Source organism: Rhinolophus sinicus, chromosome 3 (genome assembly GCF_057876585.1).
Source record: "Rhinolophus sinicus isolate RSI-liver-muscle chromosome 3, RSI-T2T, whole genome shotgun sequence".
In the NCBI taxonomy this organism is placed as follows: domain Eukaryota; kingdom Metazoa; phylum Chordata; class Mammalia; order Chiroptera; family Rhinolophidae; genus Rhinolophus; species Rhinolophus sinicus.
The window spans coordinates 54,692,482-54,718,290 of record NC_142503.1 but is presented as its reverse complement, the minus strand read 5'-3'; the positions used below and the strand labels follow the sequence as shown (position 1 = coordinate 54,718,290).

The following is a 25,809-nucleotide window of genomic DNA, read 5'->3' as shown; positions in this document are numbered from 1 at the left end:
AAAAATTAATATACAGATGGTGTTATCGCCCCAATTCTTTACTTCTCCCTATATCCTCACCCTTTGTCGTATGACTTTGAAATTTTTCCTGTAAAGAAGAAATATATTTCTCTTACCCCTTGACTTTGGGTTTTGGAGCTATTACTTGGGTTGGCCAATTGAATGAAGAGAAATGACAGTGAACCACTTCTGAGCCTACGCCGTAAGAGGTCTTGCATGTTTCACTTGCTCCTTTGAGCTTCTGTTGTCACCACCAAAGAGGTGCAAAATATAGCTGCTCCCTCAGCTTGGACTTCAGAATAATCACACAGGGAGCAGACTTGAGCCCAAACCTTGTCAGCAAGGAGCTAAGTCTGGAAGGATGGTTAGCTCAAAGCAGAGCTGGAGTCCACTAGAGATCTCCCGACACCAGCACCACTCACAGACACTCAGATGGTGGAGAAATAAATATCACGTGTGTATTATGTGTGTATCATGAGGTTGGTAATTGTTATACACACTAATTCTATCTTTCATTGACTGACATACTTAACCACAATAGGACAGAACATATTGTAAAAATATACATAACATTTGCTAGTGGGGGAAAAAGAGCTGTAGAGGCAGGAAAGAGACATGAAGGGTGATATACAACCTTAGTGTCTAAAGCTGATAAACAAAAAGCAAGTTTAAAAATATTAAAGATAATTAATAGAATAATCAAAATAATTATATAACAAAATTAAGGAGGGCATAGAGAGTTAAGAGGAAGTCGTTTTTGGAGATCATTTTCTCACGTAAGAAATATGAGTTTTATTGCTTATAAAAATGATAAAATAAAAACAACAGACTAAATTATCATACCTCCACAATTAAAATATATGTCAGGAAAATAAAAATATGATCTCAATTGTACTTAATTACGAACATTACAATAACTTCTATATTTCTTTAACATGTAAATTTAGTATAGTTTAGTGTTATTACCTGTGAAAAGGCTACAGATTTCAAAAATGTATTTGCACATTCAGTAAAATAGATCATCACTAGATCTTGGTCCTTCTCTACCTCTGCATGACTTTATCAAAATATTTTAAATATTTAAGAACCTGTGGATAGATTCTACTTCGGGAAAATATTAATATTACTTCTGGAGAAACAGCTGTAGTTCATTTCATTGAGACCACATATTCCTTCCTTTATCCTCTGAAACACAGTAGGAGATTTAATGAGTGTAGGGAAATAAGTTGCTGCATCAACTCAAATCACTATACTCAGGGCCAAGTTAAACAATCAAAGTGGATGGGTTTACACTTATACTTACTATTTACTGATATTGAGTCCAGTTCAGAGGTCATTGGATTTTATTAAAAGGAACTAAACTTTTTTTTTTCTGCATTAATCTTACAGTAGCATAACACAGCAATGTAGTTTCTAATCATACCAATTCCTCTCTGACGGAACAGGACCATTTGTTAAAGCTCTTGTTATGGAAATAGCCAAATATTTTAATCAGGTTCATTGGAGATAATGGAAATACCTGCCCTGAAGGCTTACTTTTACAATGTGAAATTATATGGTAAGTAATTAATGGAATTGAGATTTCCATCTTAGTATACTAAAAGAAATTAATAATAAAACTCTCCTTTAATATGTATGTATATATACATACATATTATATATGTATATGTATATATGTATATATATATGTATATATATATATATATATATATATATATATATATATATATATAGTCATACCTCTTATATGAGAGTAAAGAGTACTAGAGAAAATTATTTTGTGTTTCCTATATGAAAATTACAGTCACTTAGATAGATGCTATAGGTGCAGGAAACATACACATCAATATACTTTATGAGCCTCACAAAAATTTGTGGGAAATAAGAGCTATTAGGGAATGTATGAGTAACCCCAGTTATAGTTTAATAATCTTCAAATTTCTTATAGTCAACCATATCAGAAATAAATCCAATCTGAAACCAAAAATATGTGAGCAATGGAAAATCTTGCAGTTATGTTACATTTTTTCCATTCATCTTCATTTAAGGCTTCCTGCAAAGCCTTTCTTGAGTGATGAAAATAACCTGCAAAGCAGGAGGTGAACTGCCGTGAAAAAAATTAGTATTTTTGTCATTTTTATGAGTACAGCTTCTTCTATTAGTATGTTTTATTAAACTACTCAGTCTTTCCAATAAGGCCTGCCTCATTTCATTTGGGCTGCATGGTTTTCACTTTGAAGTTTAAGTATTTTAAAAAAATAATAAACCCTGTGATGTGAGTTTGAGAAGGCTGATGTTCCTGATGAATTTCATGGACCTGTTATTGTACAGCAGTATGCGTGCATGAGTGTGTGTGTGTGTAGTTATAAATTCACAGGGTTATAAAAAGAACATTGGCACTATTACCTTCTCCAACGTCTTTGTTGAGGTATAATTGCCATATAATAAAATACACTTCTTTAAAATGTACAATCTGATACATTTTGACATATGCATGCACCTATGAAACCATCATTTTGATCAAAATACTGAGCATTTCCATCACCTGCAAAAGTTTCTTCCTACCCCATTGTAGTCACTCCAATCTGTCTGCCAACTTCATCTCAGACAATCACTGGTCTGCTTTCTGTCTCTATAGATTTGTTTGCGTTTCTAGAAACTTATCTAAGTAGAATCAGAAAATACGTTGTTTTGTCTGGTTTCTTTCACTCAGCATATTTATTCTGAAATCCCTTCATGTTGTTGCTTGTATCAATAGTTCATTCATTTTTCTTTTTTTTATTGTTGTGTAGTACTAATTGTCTGGGTATACCACAATTTATTTATCCACTCACTGACTGATGGATATTTGGGGTGTTTCCAGTTTTTGGCTATTACACATAAAGCTGCTATGAACACTCACACAAGTCTTTTATGGATATAAGCTTCATTTCTTTTGTGTAAATACCTAGGATTTGAAACACTGGATCATATGGTAGATGTATGTTTAAGCATTTGAGAAACTGTGAAACTATTTTCTGAACTGTTGTATCATTTTACATTCTGACCAAAAGTGTATGAGAGATTAATTCACCCCCATCCTCACCAACACTTGCTATAGTCACTCTTTAATCTTTGCCATGGTAGTAGTTGTGTAATGATATCATTTTTTGGTATTAATTTGCATTGCTCTAATGACAAATGATGTCAAACATCTTTTTATATGTTTCTTTGTGTATATACATACATACATATATATTCTTTTGTGAGGTGTCTGTTCAAATCTTTATCCTAATTTTTTTTTGAGTCGTTTGTTTTGTCTCATTGAGTTTTAATAATTCTTTATACATTCTGGATACAAGTACTTTATCAAGATATTTTATTTATAAATATATCCTCCCAATCTGTCGCTTGCCTTTTCATTCTCTTAAAATTGATTTTGAAGGGCAGATGTTTATAATTCAGAGAAAGTACAGTTTATTAATTTTAAGGACTCATGTTTTTGAGTTTGTAACTAAACAATAAATCTGTCTAAACTGAGCCCAGAAAAAATTTCTCCCATAGTTATTTTTAAGAAATTAATTCTCCTACTTGTTTTTATAGTTTTAGGTTTTACTTTAAGGTCTACAATTTTGAGTTAATGTTTGTATATAGTATTATATATGGATCAAGTTTCTTTTTTTTCTCATATAGATATTCATTCGTTCCAGCATCATTTATTGAAAAGACTACATTTATCTGCAGAATTACTATTACATTTTTTTGTAATCATGATATGCCTTTGTGTAGTTTTCTTCATATTTCTGGTGCTGGGGGTTTGCTGAGTTGCCTGGATCTGTGGCAAAATTTTCATCATATTTTCTGCTCTCTCCTTTTCAGGAACTCCGGTCACTTCTATATTAGGCTACTTATACTTGTGTCCCATCACTCACTAACGTCCAATTTTTTGTCCGTTTGTTTTATTCTTTATAGTTTCTATTCTGTCTTTAAAATTCACTGATCTTTTCTTCTGTAGTGTCTAATTGGCTTTATTTCCTTCTAATGTATTTTTCATCTCATACATTATAGTTTTCACCTCTGGAAGTTCAATTTGAGTCTCTTTTTATAGTTTCCATGACTCTATTTAACATTCTCAATATATGGAACACAGTTATAGAAACCATTTTAATATCCTTGTCTGCTAATCTAATATATGGTTTGTCTCTCTCTTTTTTTTTTTTTTTGCATGCCTGTTAATCGCGACTGTATTCCAGACATGAATTTTACCTTGTTGCATGCTTGATACTCTGTAGTCCTGTATATCCTCTTCAGCTTAGTACTCTTACACAGTTCAGTTACTTGGAAACAGTTTGGTCCTTTTGGATCCTGCTTATAAGATTGTCAGGCAGGACCAATGAGGTGTTTAGTCCACGACTAATCATTCCAGGCTATTCAGGCAAGACCATTCTGTGTCCTCTGCCCAATGCCCCCTGCATTAGTTTATTTTCCAATCTAACTTGCAGTTTTCCTGGCTTGGTGTGATCTCCAAATATTGCTCCCTTTATGCCATTTAGATGTTCTTTCCTCACTTGCCTGAGCTGATCCATACTCAGCCAAATACCTGAGTGGGCACTGCAGTGTCTGGACAGACGCTGCAGATCCAGGGCTGCCTCTGTGTAACCTCTCAGCTCTCTTCAACCCAGGGAGTTTGCCAGGCTCCACCTGGATTCTTCCTGTCTGTGCAATGGCCTGGAATCCCTCTTAAGGTAGTAAACCTGGGCATTTGTAGGGCCTGCCTGGATTACTACTGTCCTTTCTTTCATAACGTTCAGTGTTTTGAAAACTGTTGTCTTCTATACCTATTTTGTCTCTTTTACTTACTTGCTTATTTTAGGCGGGAGGGCAATTCTGGTCCCCATTACTATCTTGGCCAGTAACAAAAGTTCTCTTGAATCCCAACGTTATCACTTTTAATGAAGGAAATATGTCGATTTGGAGTACTTAACAATAAATTTAGGAGAGAAAATAAAATATGAAAAATATGGCATGTAAGCAGCACTGTTTTGGCACTTGCGTAGTGAGTTGAATGCTTGAAGCAGATTCTTCCATGGTGGCCTTAAGTGGGGCAGATGTTTTGCTGCCTCCAGCTCTGCCAGGAATCCAGGAAAACTCCTATAATTATGTAGATGAGACTCTGGAAATGAGAGGAATCTGGCCACCCAGCTCTTTCACTTTTATGGGAACTGAAATACCTAAGAATTTTAAAAAGGAGCGTTCTCTATATTTACTAGCCATAATTTATGTCTATCAGTTTTACATCTCAGTGACCTATTAGCCAAAATGTATAGAGATTTGATGCTGTAGTTAAAAAAAAATAAATAAATACTACCATTTTAGAATGCAATATGTTAAAAAGTATCTGTTGAATTACCCCATTCAGTGGATCAAAATTTCCACAGGTTTTGCAATTATGGGGATAAATACTGTCTTTCATGCTTCTCCAAGGCAAGGGTGCTCATCTGTAGAATATTTATGAAAATCCTACCCATTTATTTACTCAGGTGATAACCCCCAAAGTAGAACTTTCTATGTATAGAAGTCTCATTAAAAATTTACCTATGTTTTCATCCAGTGGGATAACCAAGAAACATTTTACAGAACAATATGAATATGGATTAACCCATATTACAGTAATGTACATATTTTTTACAGTCCTTAGTGTTTACACGATATTTTTTTCCATAAATTACCTCATTTAATCCTCACAGTAGCTTTAGAAGTGTAACATAAATCATTATTTTTGGACATCATTTTTAATTATGCTTATAAAATTTCAAACATATTGAAATGTAGGAATAGGAAGTTTTTGTGTTTTTTTTATCATGTGAATCTACATGTGTCTGTAGGTGAGAATTAATTTATAGAGTTGTTTTTAAGAAATTAATTCTAAAGTTAAGTGAAATTATTTTTCAGCATATAGAGAATTTAACTGCAGCAGTGCCTGTTATTTAAATGTGGTGTTTCTTACATGCTTTCACTGGTGCATCATTTGTAGTGTAAGTTACTGTGTATTTTTTTAAAAGTCATGGTCATTGAAGAGAAATATAATTCAACCTGGGGAATTGAAGTTTTCATTTATTCCTTTAAAAGCTGCTCTTGGTAAAATGTATCTTTAAAAAGACATATTGGTGTTAAGCTCTCTATTTACAACTTGTATATGAAGTGAAATAAGTGGTTACCTACAAGTTTCATGCAATTGGTATCTTTAAAAATATTATGATTTAAATTGCTGATAGAGTGCAAATTGATGAAACCACCTTAAAAACCATTTTGGCCTTATCTACTAGATATATAAATGACTCAGCCATTTCACTCCTAGGTGTATCCAGAAAAACGAAAAAACTTATGCATCGAGACATATGCAATCATGCTCATTGATGCTTTTATTTCCAGGAACAACACAAATGCCATTAACAATAGGAAGGGAATCGAGCATGGCTCAGGGGATCCTAAATGCCCTAAAATTGAATACAAAATTTCATATTTTGGCATGTTTGTACAGTTTTCTAGAGAAAGGTTCAATAGATGGAAAAAACTAAATTATGGATTTTAGTTTTGGGCCTTCCACAGGAAAGTTTTATTTTAGCTGTATCTACTAAGGTAATTACTCTAAATGTGCCAAGTATAACTTAATTCACAAGAAGTTTCAACCATGTGTAGCTAATGGTTGAAACTTGATCTTACGGCACAAATTGCACATCTCTAATCTAATACTTTGACCAGCACTATAACAGAATGAATTATAACTAGCATACAGTCTATAAGTCAAAGAGTAATTTGTATTCTTTAGAGATTAAATATTAGTCTTTAAAAACCAAGAAGTATTTTTTATATTTAGAAACAAAAAATAGTTTTGCAACAAATACATGATGATAATCCTAAAATTATTGTCCTACCCTCTCTATATATAACTGTTCCCCCTCATAAAGAAAAAGAGTAACAACCCTCAAAACATTAACATGTACTTAAAAGAACAATAGAAATGGAAAATGCATGACAGTATATTTTACTGAGGAATATTATAAAGCAATGAAAATGAATTGAGTGCAGCCCCCTGCAGCAACATTGTGAATGAAGCCACAATCGACAGAGCACATATTGAGTCATTTTTAAAAGTATTATTATAAAGTCCACACATAGGCAAGAATAAATGGTACTGTTTAGAAATGCATATTTAAGTATTAACACTAATAAGCCATTTGCAGAGTGAGGCTGCGATTGCCACTGTGAGCAGATCCGTTAGGGGAGTGAGGGGGTGTTGTAAGTGGAATGGGCGCTTGAAGGCTTTTCACATACTGGCAGTGCTTTTGTGTTTGAAGTTGGTGGTGGTTACACATCTTGACTTTTAACGATAATTCATTTAATTTTGTTGTTTTCCATACTTTTTGTATGCATGCTATTTCCAAATAAAGATTTTTAAATAATGTGGATTGTCACTGCTGGAAAATAAAAAATTTGGTTGTATGTCCATGCCCTCTGTAAAGAAAGAAACAAAAACAAATGTATCTCTCATCTGATTGCAAAGTTAAAACACATGTATAAAAGAATGTAAGAGGTAAAGAAATCCATTTCTAAATAGACAAGCAGTTGTAGATTTCAGGAATAAAATAAGAACAGATGTTCATTAAGCCCAAACCACTTAAGGTTTTGAGAAAAATTACTGAGTGGAATAGAAGAAAAAAGTATTCTAAACTAAGATTTTAGGACTAGAGTCTGTCCTAGAGCAGCAGTGCTATTATTTCTAGAACACTATAAACATTTTGAGATGAAGGAGCGCGTATTAGCTCATATTTCCTCCCCTCGGCACATAGAGTTGGACCTTGAAGGCAAGCATGACGTGAAAGGAAGAGGGAGTATTAATATTTCATAGCGGTGGTAAAGTGTACTGGTGAATAGCATAGATTCTTGAGAAAAGTTATCTGGGCTTTCATCTCGTTTTACCACCTATGTGACTCTGGGCAAGTTTTTTACATTTCCAATGTCTCGATTCCCTCATCTGTAAAACAGTTATGATAACAGTAACTAGCTCAGAGGGTGTGATGTTATATATAAAACATTTAGAACAATATTTGGCACAAAGTAAGTAATCTACAAATGGATGAATGTGCTAATTGTTGTCATCAGTTATCATCCTGAAGTGTCGTTTTTCCGTACTTGTATTATTGAAACCTATGTAGAAGTAAGCTCTAAAGATTATGAACCAATTTGCAGAATGCAAGCAATGAATTTTAGTTTGAGCAAAAGCCTGAGGAGGACTCGTTTGTCAATAACGATTTTCACAGTAAGTAATTTTCCTTGGTGTCTGCTAAAAAGAAAAAAAAAAGAAAAGAAAAATATGACCATATGCTGAAAATTAAAGTGCTTATATAAAAGACAAGAAAGAAAATGTGGAGAAATCACCTTGTAGTTGACAATTCAAGTAGGATTCCTAGATAAAATACAGGATGTCCAGGTAAATTTCAATTTCATATAAACTGTATTTGTATTAGTATGAGCTACATATTGCACGGCATCATGTATTTTTATTTGCTAAATATGGCAACCCTAAATATTAGGAAGTCTGTATGCATTACAAACCAAGCTGAATGTTTAAAAATGTGTGTCTATAGTCATCATGTTATGTGGTCTAAGTGTTAAGGACTCAACATAAATTTTCCTTTTTACTTTTTGAATTATTTTTCCAAAATGGTACCAGTAATGAAATTCTAGAATATGTGACTGAGCTTCTAAAATGCAGATCTATTCAATTCCATGCTCCCTTTCACACTTCTTGAATTCTCTAGTAACTCTCCAGTACTCAAGGACTAAAGTTCAAACTCCTTCAACTTGATTTGTAAAGCCATAAAAAGCTGGTCCCAGACTACCTAGTAACCGCCATCTAGAATAGTTCCACACACATAATCCCTGTGCGCATCAAGACATTTAAAAGGGCCCAACTGAAAACATTGAGTTCTTTCATGTTCCTTCCTACTGTAACCCATCTATAAAAACTTCTGCTAATCCTTTAAGTACCAATGTAATATCACTTATAATTACTCTTCCTCACGCCTCTAGGTAAAGCCACCGCCTCTTTTAAGATCACAGTACATTTTGTACTTAATGATATATAGAACATATTTCATTATATATTGTTTTATAATTGTCTCTCTCCTGAGTAGAATTATAGGAGGTGAGATCTCTTAGAACAGGAACTATCCCTATTCACTGATGTATTCAATCATATATTTTAGAGCCTGATTCACAAAAGTACTCATCAAAATTTTAATGAGGGAATGAGTGAAGGAATGAGTGGGTGAAGGCAACCGTATGAAACTTAGCTGTGTTTCCCACATGAATGAAACCCATATCACTTAGCCAGTTACTGCTTTCTGATGACTAAATACAGAAAAAATCCAAAATAGGTGGTAATTAATATTGATCACTAAAAGTAGAGAGAGGTGAACTAATTTAACATATAGTTGACAGAGTAGAGTGATTAATTTGAGATAGAGCATTATGAATATGCAAAAATATATAAATAACAATGTACCATTGTAAAAGTAGGAAACCAGAAAATACACAACCTTACATACCTGGAATAAAGAATTAGGGGACAATGAGTCACTCTCAGATTTGCAGAATAATGAGAGGCATACTAATTCAAAAAATAATTTATAGAGTAAGGTATTTATAACTCCAAGTAACTCAGAAATATTTTCCCCAGTCTGTTAGCTCCTCCTCTAAAACTCAGCATTCTGTAGGCTGCTAGACTGATTTAGTTATTGATAGAGTTCCTTTCAGAAACTGTGCATTTATTTTTCTATTAGAGCTCTTTTCATTTTGTACTCTGATTATTTCCTTGTCTATTTACTGTACTGTAAGAGCATATTTACTGTACTGTAAGGGACCAACACACATTAATCTTTCCATTCTTAGCACCTCGCACAGAGCTAGGATGGATGGTAGATAGATGGGAGGATGGATGGATGGATGGATGGATGGATGGATGGATGGATGGATGGATGGATGGGATTCCTATACAGAGATTCTTCTCAGTGTCCATCAACCCTGGTTACAATAAGCATCACCTGGACTTCTATATAAACAATATCACTGCTTTCATTCCACCCAAGTTCATTTAAATCAGAATCTCTGGTGTGGGGCCTTTGCATTGTTGCTATGTGCTGTTGAATCGGCTGCAACTCCTGGCGACCCTATGAATGATGCCCAAAATGTCCTGTCCTCAACAGCCCTGCTCAGCTCCTATAGACTCATGCCTATGGCTTCTACACGGAGTCATTCCATCACATATTTGGTCTTCTCATTTCCTGCTGTCTTCTATTTTCCCCAGTATTATTGTCTTTTTCAAAGAACCCTGCCTTCTCATGAGGTGCCTGTAAATAGGACAGCTTCAGTTTTGTCATTTTTAACTATAGAAATGTTTCAGACTTAAGGTTCATCTTTCTGGTGGTTCAGGTTATCCATAGAACTCTACTCCAATACCATATCTGAAGTGAATCAATTTTTGTTCCTATCAGTCATTAATATGTTTTAAGTGTTCTAACTTTTGAAAGAAACATTGTTTTAGGTCTATTTTCCTTAATAGAACCCCTTTATAAGTAGGCTGGGACACCTGCTCTAGTCAACCATGTGCCCCTGAGGTAACATCCTTTGAGATGGTTTGCTCTTTGGTGAAAATTTTCACCAGAGTCATTGGCTCTCTTTGGCTTATACTGTATGTTTTTCATGTAAATTTTATTTATGATTTTTTTCAAGACCTCAAATACTTGAGTTAAACAACCCTCCTGATTACCCTCCAACCCTTCTTGTATCTCCCCTGATTTGCTGTATATAAGTATCTTAGAATAGCTGTCTTACTGGCCAAATATCTCATTAAGGCAAATAAAACCTTACAGGAATAATTTTATATGGAAACACCCTTGAGAATTGTGTTCTGTCTCAATTCTCTATTTCAAAAGGTTTTTTCATCTAAATTGAGATCTCAAAATAAATGTTATGTTGCTAAGATAGAGATGGACAGAGAGTATGCTTTGGTAGAAAGTGGTGATGGATAAATACCCCTTGGATTTAGGTTTCTTAATGTTATGTTTCTTCATAAGTGAAGTTTATCAATTAAATATTATAAAAATTTTGTGTGTGATACATTCTGATTGAAGAATGCTAATTTTAATTTGCTACTTTAAAGTGAATTACTAGTAATATAGCAGAATGCCAAATAAAAAAGAAGTTCAAGCACACATGATTAAAAGTATGTAGAACTGGTCGTATGTATGACTGGGAAATCCCCTAGGTAATTCTGCTTATGACCTAATCAAATTCAGTATCTGAGTGGGAGAACAGAATTCCTAGAAATTTATAATTTGTTCATCCTTAGAAGAGAAATTGAAAAGCCACAGGCTTCTGATAAGAACAAAAATAAAAGGTCAAATTTTAAAAGTTAATCACTACAGGAGGTCTGGAGAATATTTAATAACCAATGGGGAGCCCAGGGAAGATGTGTTATTAAGGATCAAATAGAGCAGGCTCTTGAAATAAGCTCTTGGTGGCTAATTAACAGTCAATAACAATATTGCAGGAAAAAAATACAGCCTGAGGGAAATGAGCGAGGAATCAAGAAACTATGTCTTTGAAAAAAAAAAAAAAAAAAAGAAGGTTCTATCATAGTATCTTTTTAATATATCAAAATGAGGGTGCTCAGCCCAAGAATTGGTTGTTCCTTTTTGATGTTCATGGGGCCAGGGTGTACTTGGGGATGCAAAGGACCATAAGGTAATTCTATTTCTAATTTTTGGAGAACTTCTGTAATGTTTTCCATAGCATTGCTTACAATAGCCAAGATATGGAAAAACTGAAGTGTCCATCAATGAATGACTAGATAGAGCAGATGTAGTGTACACACACACACACACACACACACACACACGTGCGCGCGCACGCACACAGAGAGAGAGAGAGAGAGAGAGAGACAGAGACAGAGACAGAGACAGAGACAGAGACAGAGACAGAGAGAGAAATATTGCTCAGCCATGAGAAAGAAGGAAATCCTGCCATTTTTGACAACTTGGATAGAGTATTATGATAGCACATTATGCTAAGTGAAATAATTCAAACAGAGGAAGACAAAGTGAGTATAATCTCACTTACATGTGAAATCTAAGAAAGACAATTTCAGAGAAACAGAGAGTAGAGTGGTGGTTACCAGGTGTTAGGGTGAGTAGGGGGAATGAAAAGATATTAGTCAAAGGGTACAAACTTCCAGTTATAAAATTAACAAGTTTGGGAATCTAATGTCCAGTGTGGTGATTATAGCTAATAATACTGTATCATATACTTGAACGTTATGAAGAGAGTAGATCTTAAATATTCTCATCACAAAAAGGAAATGGTAACTTTGTAATCAATTATTTCTGTGAGCAAAATCCCAAAACAAAGAGGGTAGATTACCAACACACCTTTACAGATCTGCATAAAATGGGCAAAGTTTAATGTAATGGCAAAGATAAAGAGTCTAAATTATGCATATGCAATTAATAATCTGTGTAGTTTGTGATAACAGTGCAAATGGCCTGGAAATCCTTGTAAAGTACCTCTTTGTTTCAAATAAATTTGTACTGTTATGACCATCTGTCTACTCTCATCTTTTCCTCTCAGTCTTTCTTTACCTCATTTCCTTCCTTCTCTGCCACCTCTCCCCTCAATAAAAAAAGGTGTGTCAAGAGTTTACATCTGGAAATCCATATTAAGCTCTTGAAGCCATGTTTTAGTCTGACTAGAAGATGGGAAGCAAAGTTGTATGTGTTCAGAATGAGGAATTAGGACTCAGTTGGGTATCTCGATTATAAAATCCAATTTTCAATGAGCCTGTTGGTTTGTTTTTTTTTTAAAGAGTTCTTGAGATTATTATGCTAAGTGAAATAAGTCAGACAGAAAAAGTTGAGAACCATATGATTTCACTGATATGGGGGATATGAAACTGAAAACAACAAAGGAACAAGACAAAGAAACAAAAACTCTTAAACACAAACAACAGTTTAGTGGTTACCGGAGGGTGAGGGAGGAGAGGGGAGGTAGAAAAGGGTAACGGGATCAATATATGGTGATGGAAGGAGAACTGACTGGGTGGTGAACACACAATGTGATATATAGATGATGTATTACAGAATTGTACACCTGAAACCTATGTAACTTTACTAACCATTGTCACCCCAGTAAACTTTAATTTAAAAAAAAAGTTCTCATGAGGCAATCATAGAAGCAAAGACCTCAAAAAATGATAGCTATTATTATTATAAATGACCTATAAATATGACCAAATTGGAAATTCCTAGTTTACATGGGGACTACTATGTCAAGTTCTTTTTAGTTATGAAAATAATTTAGTATATTCCAGTATATTTGGAATAGATGTGAACATTTCTGGAAATGATAATGTCTTGATCAGTGACAAAAAGAAGTATATGTGACTTATTACAAAGATGTTTGATTTTCATTTCATTACATTATGTTCTGTGAACATTTATATCTGGACTTTAATTAAACATGATTTATTCAAATTGAGGTCTGTTTCCATTTAGATTGCTTGCAGTGTTAATCACAGTGCAAATAGCCTTCACTGCTGAAAGAATTCCTACATTATACTAATACATAACCACTTCTGTATAATTTGTATCTGTTCTCTGCACCTATGTGTTATTACATATGCACACATGTAGAAATGTTTTAATTGTTTTTTCTACTATATTAAAAACATAACTCATTTAATATAACATTTATATTTTATGAATTTATATTTAAGGTAGTTCTCTGAGTTAAAAATTGAAAAATGGACAATGTATAGGTCATTCTTTATCACAAATTGAGTATGGCTATAAAGCATTTTCACATCAGCAATGCAATTCCAGTTGATTCTACCTCCTGCTAAGCTCTGGGTAAAGGTGTAACTTGTTTTTGTTTTTTAGAATTTTATGTTCTTAATTATAATTTCTTTTATTGACCATTGTAGATCTGACCTGATGGAGCAGGTAAAAGTTTAAAAGTTGGTTTGTCTTGATTAGTCACATTCACATGTGTTAAATACTATTTATTGTATAAAGACTTGGAAGATGGAAGGAAGTTAAGAATAGAGCCCGTCCTTAGTAATATATATTTTAACTCTTGATTGCTCTCATATCATGGACTATGAAAACTTCTTTCTATTAATATTATAAAGCAGCAGAGCTGGGTTTTATTTTACTCATAAGCTACTTCAATCTTAAAATGAGGAAATTCTTAGAGCCTCTTCCATGAGAATTAACATAAATGTTGTACATATTAACATCAGATCTTGTGTGGGTGGGTCTCTGTCCTGCCTTCCTTTATTCATTTCATAAGTCCACCCCACATATATCTTCTCTAGGCCTTTCTAAAGTACAAGGGTACAGAGACTAATCTCCCATCCAATTCCTGGTCTTCAGTGTGGAAAGTTAAAGGCCAATTCCCTCAGCTGGTACGAAGTGTTTTTCACAGTCTGCTCCTTATTTGCATCCTCAGACCTGGGCTCCTGTATCCCCTGCCCTCTCTCTGCGCCAAACAAACTGTGCTATTCGTTTACTTGAACACACCATCATACCATAAACATTTCCCTTCAAAGCTGTGACTCATTCTGGTTCCCTGCTTGGAAATACACCACCATTTCCATCTTGTCCTTGTTAACCCTAATTAACACTTCCTTCAAGTCCAAGATCAAATGATGTGTCCTTTATGTGGTCTTCAGGCATTAATACTCAGTTTCTCCCTTATCAGTATATAAAAGAATAGCTTTTTATGTCTAACTTACAAAATACGACAACGTATTCTCTAAGACATGAAGATTTAACTTATCAGCTGTTGACATATTCTTATCTAAAATAAATTTTAGTAGATATGATAAAGGGAAAGACATATTAGGTATGTTCCAAAGTAGCCAAACATTTCCATTGTCTTACATTGAGCTCCCAAAACAAAAAACAACAACAAAAAACCATTGACTCTTGTGCCACTTTCAAAATTTAAATTAATGAAAATATTTTCCATGTTAGGACAATCTAAAAACTAAGTGAAATTTTGTTAAGACTAAAACGAGCTAAATATTACATCAGATTAAAAAAAAAATCAATGACTTCCTTCCTTAATCCCTCCTTTCCTCCCTCTTGCTCTTCCTTTCTTCCCTTCCTATCTTTTGTTTCCCCTTTATTTCTGGAGAGTTTTAGTTGTTAAGTATTTGGGAGTCTATTATATTTTATAACACACAGCTATTTCTAGAGACTATGAAATTCTAATTGTATTCTATTATTTGATGTTATAAATTGCTCAAAATTATTTAGATTCTTTCTGAACACAGTCATGAATTGTTTCTACTCTCAAGCTGTGACAGCCAGTCATAAACCAAAAAGGATGGCTTTTTCAGAGACAGTCATCACCTGCCTAGGAAAATTTAAACGAAAATTTTTCAGTAAGCTTAGAATGAGAGGTTGACAACTTTGTTTCCAAGAGATGATGTTTAGAAGAAAGACAATAAAAGAAAGGGCAAAATACAGATTTTCCTAGTACTTTGCCCTTGTTGGATCTTGAGGGGGTAATTTAATGATCATATTGCTTCAAGCACTATGAAAACCCAGGACTTTTTTTGATACATGGTAGTGTATCAGAAGGCACATTCCACATCTGAAATTATTTATAATTTATATTTATATTTATATCTGCACTACTCTTTCTGATTTTGTGTTAGAAATTATTAGGAAACATTTATTGGGCACTAGTACTCTTCCAGATAGTGTGAGGCTTTTATAGAGGTACAAAGAACAGTGCAGATGCTGCGTTTGCGAAGCTCACAGTCTGACCAGGTGAAAGGGTGAAAGGCATAGAAGTAGAAAATTCCTAAGTAACATCATTTAAGTTTTGTAAGAAGGTTAAGAGAAAAGAGAGTTGTGGGAATAAAAGCAGAGAAGGAGTTCATTGGGGTACATGATACGAAGAGAACGCCGTGGGGAGCAGTGTTTCCCCTGCCTACTTCACTAGCTCCCACAGAACCCAGCATGGTGCTGTGTAAGCTTAGAGGGAAGGATTTGGAAATATCAATGATTGATATTTGACTGAATTAGTCATTATTACTTTATTAATTTCACATCATATCCAGTGTCTCTGTTGTCCACAATCAGCTTGGAAATTAGTATAATTTGCTGAATGTTTTGTATTGCATATGACTTTGCATCAGGTATAAAAATGGTATACCAAAGGTAAGTCCCTTCAGTCATTCTAACTTTAGAAACCCTTGAAAGAGATTAGGAAGTGATCATCATTTAAATTTATTACACTTTGCATGTAATGAGCTTTAGCTATTAAGTCTAATTTGCTTCTCATCGCATTCATCAAAGGCAAACTATTTAGAAACTAAAACATCTCTGTCAGTTAGAATTTTAATGAATTAAGATGAAATGAGACAGTGTTAATTGGCAGTTGTTGCTTCAGGGGAGGTTTCTAGATCTTGTAAGTGATACCAATTCATCCCTCTATCAGGATTAATTTGTTTGATTTGATTCTAAGGATACACTGAATATTTCCCCATACTATTCATATTTATTTTCAGACTGAAGAGTGATTTAGTTCTGTTGGTCCTTCATTTGGGTTCTCAGTTCCGTTTGTGCTTGATTTAATTTGATTGTTAATTGTTACTAAATAGTTGATTTTAAGCAGCATCTGTATTATGGACTCAAGATACACACACACACACACACACACACACACACACAAAGTAATAGCATTACTTAGACTTTCTTTTATTTGTAATGGCTAAAATCTTCTGTAACTAATCATGTTTTTCACCAATAATTCTCTTCCTCTGTTCTGTCTGTTTTCCTCAGACATAAATGAATGTGAAGCTGAGCCTTGCAAAAATGGTGGAATATGTACAGACCTTGTTGCGAACTATTCCTGTGAGTGCCCAGGTGAATTCATGGGAAGAAATTGTCAATACAGTAAGTTTTCAAATATATATAAAACTTTTATTTGTCTATTCTCTATTTATTATGGAATCTGGGCTGAAATCAATATACTTTCCTTCCAGAATTCATAATTTATTGAAATAGCACATTTCATATTTGTTGTTTTACTATTATTAATATATATGTGTATATATATATATAGTCTCTGGGTAGGTCTCAGTGCCTGGTAGGCACAGGACTCGTCATCCTGTGGTCTGAAAGGAGGGCAACAGTTCCTCAGAGATCCAAGTGCATTTCTCTCAGGAATCCCTTTTCGGCTTTTTAGTATGTGCATGACCTACATTTTCACCAGAGTGGTTACTCTGGTTCAGACAATATATTCAGGATACCCTAACTAGATAGCCTCTATCACAAATAAAAGGGAGAGATAATGCAGGATTCATGTTAAGTTGCCAACACATTAGTAAGACTTTTGCACGCAATTTGTCTTCTTGGAAGCCTAAGACAGTCTTGAGATTATAGGTCAAATGATAGGACAATAATTTACTTGAAGTGTTTACAAAGAAACACAAAGCACCCCTTCTTCCCTAAAACAAACAAAAAACTAGGAAAAGGTAGTAACAGGATTATGTTCATGAGATGTGACCAGAATGGGGCACAAATACCTACCTGCTAATGAGAACAATAATAATAGAGTTGTAATAATTGTTGAGCACATACAGAAACTTGATAGTGCTGCAGCTTTGATGGATATTATACTATTAGAGCATCACAACGTTATGGGAATTCACGAAGCAGATGCAAATGAGAATTCAGATGCAGAAACTGAGACACGTAGGTTGTGTGATTTGCCTGAGCTCTCACAGTAAGTGACAAGCATGATGAAATGGAATTCAGCATCAGGTCTTGTGATTCCTGGTTCAGAGTAGTTTCCTCTAAATAGAGATGTCTCTTCAGATAGAGCTGAACAAGATGAACATGAAAGCACAGTATAGGTCCTTTTCTGTTTCTCTCTCTCTCTCTCTCTCTCTCTCTCTCTCTCTCTCTCTCTCTCTCTCTCTCTCTCTCTCTCCTTCCTCTTTAGCCATAGTAGCAATTTTATTTCTCACTTACCCTCTTTTCCTTCCCCTTTGGCAATGGCAATTTATAAAATAAAATGGAAAATTTTTGAAGATTTCATTTGGGTTATAAATAAATAAAATTATGATTTGGGGATGCTCATTACCCTATTCCTGAAAAACTTTTATTAAAAAAAATGAAATTCTCAATATCAAAGAAATGCCTTGGATTGGGAAAACATTTTCTAAGCTTAAGAATAATTGGAAAAGGATGTTGAGCATGACTTGATGAAGAAGCTGCAGGCACAGACGGGTGGAAGGAAAGGGCGGTCTGAGTAAGCGGGTTGACCATACAACCAAATAGACCAATAGCCATGCAGTCAACTAATCTAGCAACACTTACTATAAAACATTTAACTGACCACCCACTAAGTTAACTTAAATTCAGGTTCAACTGATCCTTTTCCTACCTTTCCTAACTCTTTCATCCTTCTTTACTTTGATTCATGGGTCTTGAAGATGGCTGCCCAGTCAGCACTGCAAGTTGTGTTAAAAAGCAACCCCCAAAGTGTCTGAAAATGAACACTTTATTAATATGATGAAGAACAGAACACTGATGGCAGTGTTTTGACTACTTGACTTTCACGAAGCAAAAAGTGATATCTGGTGCCAGAATAAAGGCAGTACTGGAACTTTTGCAGAGTTTAAAACAATGTCTGGGTAAAGCATGTCTAGGCATGTCAAGGCCACCTCAGTCCCATGGGAGGCCTGGCCAAGGAAGCACGAGGAGGAGGAGAGCTTCAGGAGAACTGTAGGGGCCATGTCATGGGAATCCTACCTAAGGATGAGTGTCTCTGTAAGGTAGTCAAGTCCTAGCTCTTTGAGTGAGCTTAAGAACTGGTTTCTAAGGTTGTAGACAGCATCATCTCCCAGGAGAGAAGCCCTAGAGCTTAGAGTTATATACATGCCCTTGTCCCTCACACTGACCAAAGAGCAACTGGACAGTCAGTTGTTTGCCTATGTGCTGAAAATGAAAGGAGATCTGGTTGTCAACTAGACGTGTAAAACAGTAACAAGCCTGTCCATCCTCCCTTCAGAGATTTGCTGAGATCACCACATCTGAAAATACCCATAAGAAGAAAGAACCTGATTAATTATGGAAGGATATGTTGAAATTTGTTTTGAATTTAATTGCCACCAGTTTGAGCCTCATGTCTTTCAGTCAGTTTTTTATATTATAGTTAATGAAATTCCTTGTTCTTTTGGACTTGGTTTTATATTTATATAATATTTATACTTAAATTCAGATTTCTTTTTGAACATGCATGCGATAGCTAGGTGCCTCCCTTAAGCTAGCATATGCTCTGACATTCTCCCACATAACATTCTGTTCATCTCGGTGCCCCAGCAAAAAGAGAACACTTATAATACACTCTAAAATACATTCCTAGTGGGATGTTGTTTTTATTTGATTGATTTGTATAAGGTTATAATAAATTAAGGATCCTGAGTCTCTGCATTGTCTAGGTTTCTGGGGATATGGTTCTGTTATTTTCTGTGGCTTCTTAGAATTTTTTAAAATTCAGAGTAAGAAAGTGCATTCTGCCACAGTGATGATTTGGGTGTACACTTTGAGAACTCAGAGCATTCACTCATGATAGGACACAAAGAAACACCCGCAGGTTCCAGGCAGTGCCTGCTCTAAGCAGACTGAGGTTAGGACCTTCAGAAATACCATTACAGATTATAACCAATGTGCCAGCTTCCACTCTTTAGTAAGGTTGATAAACTTGCTTCTGGGCTTTCTATCATGTCCCACAGGGGTATCATTAGGTCGGCTATGCCTGCAATTATGGTTGAGATGGCCTTTGCTTTGGAAGATCTTTCAGGGAGGGAGAATGATGGAGACTAACCACTGGGCAGGTCAGAGGACAGCTGTACTGAATTGCTATTATCCTTGTGTTCAAATCCACACTGTCTGCAGTCTAATCTCCTGCACTCGTATTTGCCTACCTTGTCCCACTTCTTTCTTATTTCTACTGATGAGTTAGTTAAGTACTGGTATATTTTAAGATGAAATCATTCTCAACGCCCCCCAAAATAATATATAATAGAAGATATTGCAAAGGAATACAATTGAATACAACAATAAATTATCTGTACAAATATAGTAAACTATAAAACACAATAAACTGGGGAAATATTTACAATAAACATGGAAGGCAAATATTACTTATCTTTAATTGATGGTGTTTCTCAGTTCAATAAAATTAAACACAACAGAAAAAAAATTTAAAAAGGAAGAACATCAATAGAATCTTCCCACAAAGGAAGTAGATAGTTTAGTATTTATCATATTATAGTTGTGTCTTCATTATTATACTTCTACATATTTTGATTTTTAAATAGACTGATAGTATGTTTATGATCTGAAAATAATAATTATATTTCAAATGAACATTTAATGAGAGCACTAGATATGTGAAGAAAACACTGGACTGACCATATATCTTTCTCTGCTTCTTTTGCCCACCTGTATTTCTCCCCCCTCTCATTTTGCAAGGGGAAACAGGAAGGTGAATGGCAGAAACAAATGGAAATATAGATGAATAGAAAAGGATGAATAGCTAAAGAAGAGCAGATGCTAGCGGGCAAGCTTTAGAAAGACAATGGAAAATAAAAAGGAGAGACAAGGGAAAGTTATACCAGGCCTCCATGCTAACCATGAGGCTCCCAGGAAGCACACGCACGTGCGTACATACACACACACACACACACTTACACTCACAAACTCACACTCACTCCAAAAGGAATTTGTCATAGGGAGAAAATTGTAAGTCAAAGGAGGTGAAAAAAGTGTTTTGTTTTTGTTTTCTTTTAAAGTTTACTGGGGTGACAATTGTTAGTAAAGTTACATAGATTTCAGGTGTACAATTCTGTAAGACATCATCTATGTATCACATTGTGTGTTCACCACCCAGAGTCAGTTCTCCTTCCATCACCATATATTTGATCCCCTTTGCCCTTATCTACCACCCGCCTCCCCCGTTAGCCTCTGGTAATCGCTACACTGTTGCCTGTGTCTATGAGTTTTCGATTCTTCATTTGTTTGTCTTGTTCTTTGGTTGTTTTCAGTTTTATATCCCATGTATTGGTGAAATCATATGGTTCTCAACTTTTTGTGTGTGACGCATTTCACTCAGCATATATATATACATAGACAATGGAATACTACTCTGCAATAAGAAAGGATGAAATAGTGCCATTTGCAACAACATGCATGGATCTTGAGAAAAGCAAGTTTTTTAAAAACACAAAGGTTCCCACTAGACAGTTTTACTTAAGAGAAGGCCTTCCTTCCTTCTGTCTGTGCTCCTTCCATAGTCTGTTCTTAACAGCCAGAGGGAACCTGTGAAAACCGAAGTCAGAATGCATCACCTCTCAGCTCAGAATCTTTGATGGGCTGCTGATCTCAGACAGTGAGAACTGCAGTCCTGCTGTTTCCTGAGTCCTGCAGGACCTGCTGTGCTTCTACCCTGCTCGCTCACCTCTCCCACTTCATCTCCTGGGATTCTCATTTTCTTATGCTCCAGCCTTTCCTGGCACACACCTGGCACCTTCTGGCCCTAGAGCATTTCCTTTCCTATTTTCCTTTTTCTATAGTATCTGTCATGAATACTCTGGCACTTCCTTCATGTCCTTTCATAAAAGACATCTCCTCAATGAGGCTTTCCCTGAGCTCTCCACCTCCCTAAAGCAACATGCCAAAACACACACTCCTCCCTTCTCTGCTACAGTTTTCCTCCTTAGCAGTAATCACTAGCATCATATGTTTACGTTTATATATTGTTTATTGACTAATACAATGGAGTATATACTCCATGAAGGAGAGATTTACTGTTGTAATTATAATTAACAAAACAGGGCTGGCAAACAATACGTGCTCAATAAATATTTGAATGAATGAATGAATGAATGAATGACCTTGGCACTCTGAGTTCTTTAAGTGTTGGGAAGATATCTCATTTCTCATTATCTTCAACTACTATCGAGTTATTTTTTGCCCACATTTTCCACTTTTAAACAGTATTCTAAGGCTGCATTTGCCAGTATAATAAACTATAATCTGGTATATTAATTGGTACACAGTAAGTGGTATTACAAGTTGAATCACTTTCCTTTGACTTGATAAAAACCTTTTATGATTCTATTTTGCAATGGGGTTATACCAACGGATTTAAAATAAGAGACGTAAGCAAAGATCATGTTTTCCTTTTTAGGCCACTTCTGCAGCAAACATCTTGATAGTTGATCTTAGATCACTTATTTATTTCTCATCCATATCAATCCCTAGACACATATGAATGCAAGATGTTTATGTTGCGGCACCACTTTAATAAATATTATATAAAAAAATCTATGTGAGTTTTTTATTATAATATATGTCTTTAATTAATATAGCTATTAAGCACTTTTACTTTCTAAGGGATACATTTATATCCAACCCTATCTATTATGACGTGATGCCCAATTATGTGGTAATAATTTTTATTATGTAAATCACTTATTAAACATTTTCAATAATAATGCAATTATATGAAACATTAGTAACAAATGTTTTGATACTTGGCAAAAAGTATGTCTATATTTATTACCGTGTTTCCCTGAAAATAAGACCTAGCTGGACAATCAGCTCTAATGTATCTTTTGGAGCAAAGATAAATATAAGACCAGGTATAATATAATATAATATAAGACTGGGTCTTATATTATAGTATATTATATTATATTATACCCGGTCTTATAGTAAGAACCGGGTCTTATATTAATTTTTGCTCCAAAAGAATCATTAGAGCTGATTGTCCGGCTAGGTCTTATTTTCAGAGAAACACAGTAATTATGTTTATAGGTAGCTTAAAGCAATAATACTTCTCATTTAAAGAATTTCAGTTTAGATTTCCAGATAAGGTTCATACAACTTACCATTGACTTTGGCAGATCTCAGTTATTTTTTGGTTTTATTTTCCATTTATTGATTACATGGGATTTGATTAAGTTTGATTATTTTTTTAATTAGTTTCTTTTCATTGATATGTGAAAATAATTTAAATGTTTCCATAGTATTTATTATAATATTACAGCAATTCTTTTAATTAAAGTCATAATTTACATTTCCTTGTAACTTTTAAATAGTATACACTGAAGTGTTCAGACAGCCATTCTCATAAATAGCTTGAAAGGAAAATGAGTATGAACTGGAATGGAAACCTATCCTCATAAGAACAGATATCCTTCACCATGTACATTTAACTGAACACGATGTTTAAACTAAAGTAAGTGCAATGAAAATTGATAGCACTTTAGTTAGCTAATCTAAAGATAACTAGGATTGTTTTCAGTTATTGGGCTATGTGTCCCATAATAGCCATATATAGTTACCTCCTGGGTGTTTAAATGTGACCTGATTAAATTTCAGAAATGGCACGCAAATTCATTTTCATTTCTGACACTATTTCTGGAAATTAAGATAGCCAAGGGAGCTCTCATAATGCAATGTCTCCAAATTGTTATGCCAAAAAATATGAAGACTTGAATGATTTCAGAGGGTTTTATTAAAAGTGAAAACTAAAATCTTCAACTGCGGATAAAATAATGTTTCTAAATGTCAAAATTATCCAGGTTTTTAAAAATTTAGTAAAATAATCTAGATAATTCTATAACCCTTTGCTTTAAGAATTGTATCTATAAAGTAATAAGGACAAAAGATGATGATACACGTGAATGTATTTTGAAAACTGTAAGCATTTTCTTATCATTCTCTTTAAGGAGCTATAACTCTTTAAGACTTCATTACAAATGAGCTAATATTTTTAAATACAAAAATATATACAATAGATAATATGTAAAGGTACATATGTATTCTTTCTTTTGATATCAGTGTGTGCTGCCAAGTGCAGGCTTAGTGAAAATTGCTAAAACATTTTATACATAAATAAATTATGTGATACGTATTTTTATATGCTGAACACTGAGTTGTTTTTGCAAAGGCAAATTTTCAAATAACTACACTCACTCACCTATATCTTAATATTTTGTCACCAACTAATCATCATGTGATAATGTTGATGTTAATGTTCAAGACTTAATTTACCACATGCCAAGCACTGTCCTAAGTACTTTAAATATTAATTCATTTAATCTTCTTAGCACTCTTTTAGTAGGTTCTATTTGTCTCTGGCTCAGTTTTATCGAGAGAACTGAACTACTGAGTGATGAAATAATTTGCGTAGATTCACATGGCTAGTAAACCGCACAGAATGGCCTTAACCTCAGGCACTGCAGCTGCAGAGCCTGTATTCTGAAACATGATAAGCCTGCCCTTGTAGGGTGAAAGAAACACTATTTATTACACTGTACACTTTAAGATCTCTTGCACTTGAGAGAGTAAGAGGAAAGAGTACAGGCTTTGCATTTGAACAGAACTAGGGTTTAAACTTTTTTTTTTTTTTTGTGGAACTATATGTCTGAACAAATTAGTTGCCCTTTCTGAGCCTCAGAATTCTCATCTGTAAATGGAATTAATAATACTGTTTGGTTTATATTGATGGACAGATTAAAATTAATAGCATATATAAAGTACCTTGGAAAATACCTGTATCAGTCAATGTTGTAAATAAATAATTGCATAAATTAGAAAAACAGATGCAAGGACATTTAAGTTATTTGAAATGCCAATGTAGCCCACCTTTTATTTTCTTATAAATGTGTGAAATTTAAAATTTTTATTATATACTCAAACAACTGCCTATCTTTAGTAACTTACTATGTACTTGACAAATTGTGTAAAAGTCAGCTATAATGTCTTGCATATCATGTTTTATAAGTACATAACTTTAGAAAATCCTATGCTATTAATATAAAGTTATAAAAAATATTATTAGTCAACCAAAACCATTATAGGAGATAGGAGTTTCTTTGGTTTATGAAATTACAATGTACTTCTGAACCACGAATATCTAATTTCATTTTTATCTATGTTTTTATGTTTGCAATTATTGTAAGCTGTCACCTTTATTTGATCTAGTATTTTAGTGAATGGTGAACAGAAACTAACCATGGAATGAATAATTCCAGTATTTTCTTACCCTATATAGATGGTCAAAGATTATATGCAGTTTTAAACTACATAAAACTGAATTCCTACCCTGCTATGTCCAGGAGGACATAGATTCAAAAGCAAAATATAAAGGGAGTCTGATATAAAATAAAGTTTTAAAAATAAAAGTTATTTATATGGAGAATTAATGCATACATAAATATTTAATAAGAAAATTGGATAAGTCTGGTTTTATAACATAATGAATGTATTCAGTTGTGTGATCAAATAAACTAGCCACAAGTATTTATTGATTTTTTTTCTTTACATAACTGTGTAGGAGGTTTTGAGAACATATATGAATGAATTCATTCATTCAACAAATTGCATCAAATAGTAGCCACTCTCTAGAGGTGGAGCAACAAAGGTAATTAAAATAAATTCAGCCTACTCTCATAGTGTATACAGATGAGTGAGAGAGAAAAACAAGAATTATATAATATCTAATTATAAAACATGATCAGTGCCATGAATGACAAGAATAAAGAGCCACGACAGGGGTGTCTCTCCTGTTTGGGGGGTTTGAGAAAGTGACATTTGAGCTGAGATCTGAATGTATAGTAGGTATCACCAAAAATAAATAAATAAATAAATAAATAAATAAATAAATAAATAAATA

General features: G+C 34.1%; 1 protein-coding gene across 1 annotated transcript in view; it reads left to right on the top strand.

Moving 5' to 3' along the window:
* The window catches only part of EDIL3 (EGF like and discoidin domains 3), a 387,262-nt gene that overhangs the window by 215,871 nt on the left and 145,582 nt on the right, over positions 1–25,809 (top strand). The window contains exon 5 of the mRNA XM_019746385.3: positions 16,896–17,009. Coding sequence (XP_019601944.1) covers positions 16,896–17,009 — 114 coding nt within the window. The remainder of the gene's footprint in view (positions 1–16,895; positions 17,010–25,809) is intronic.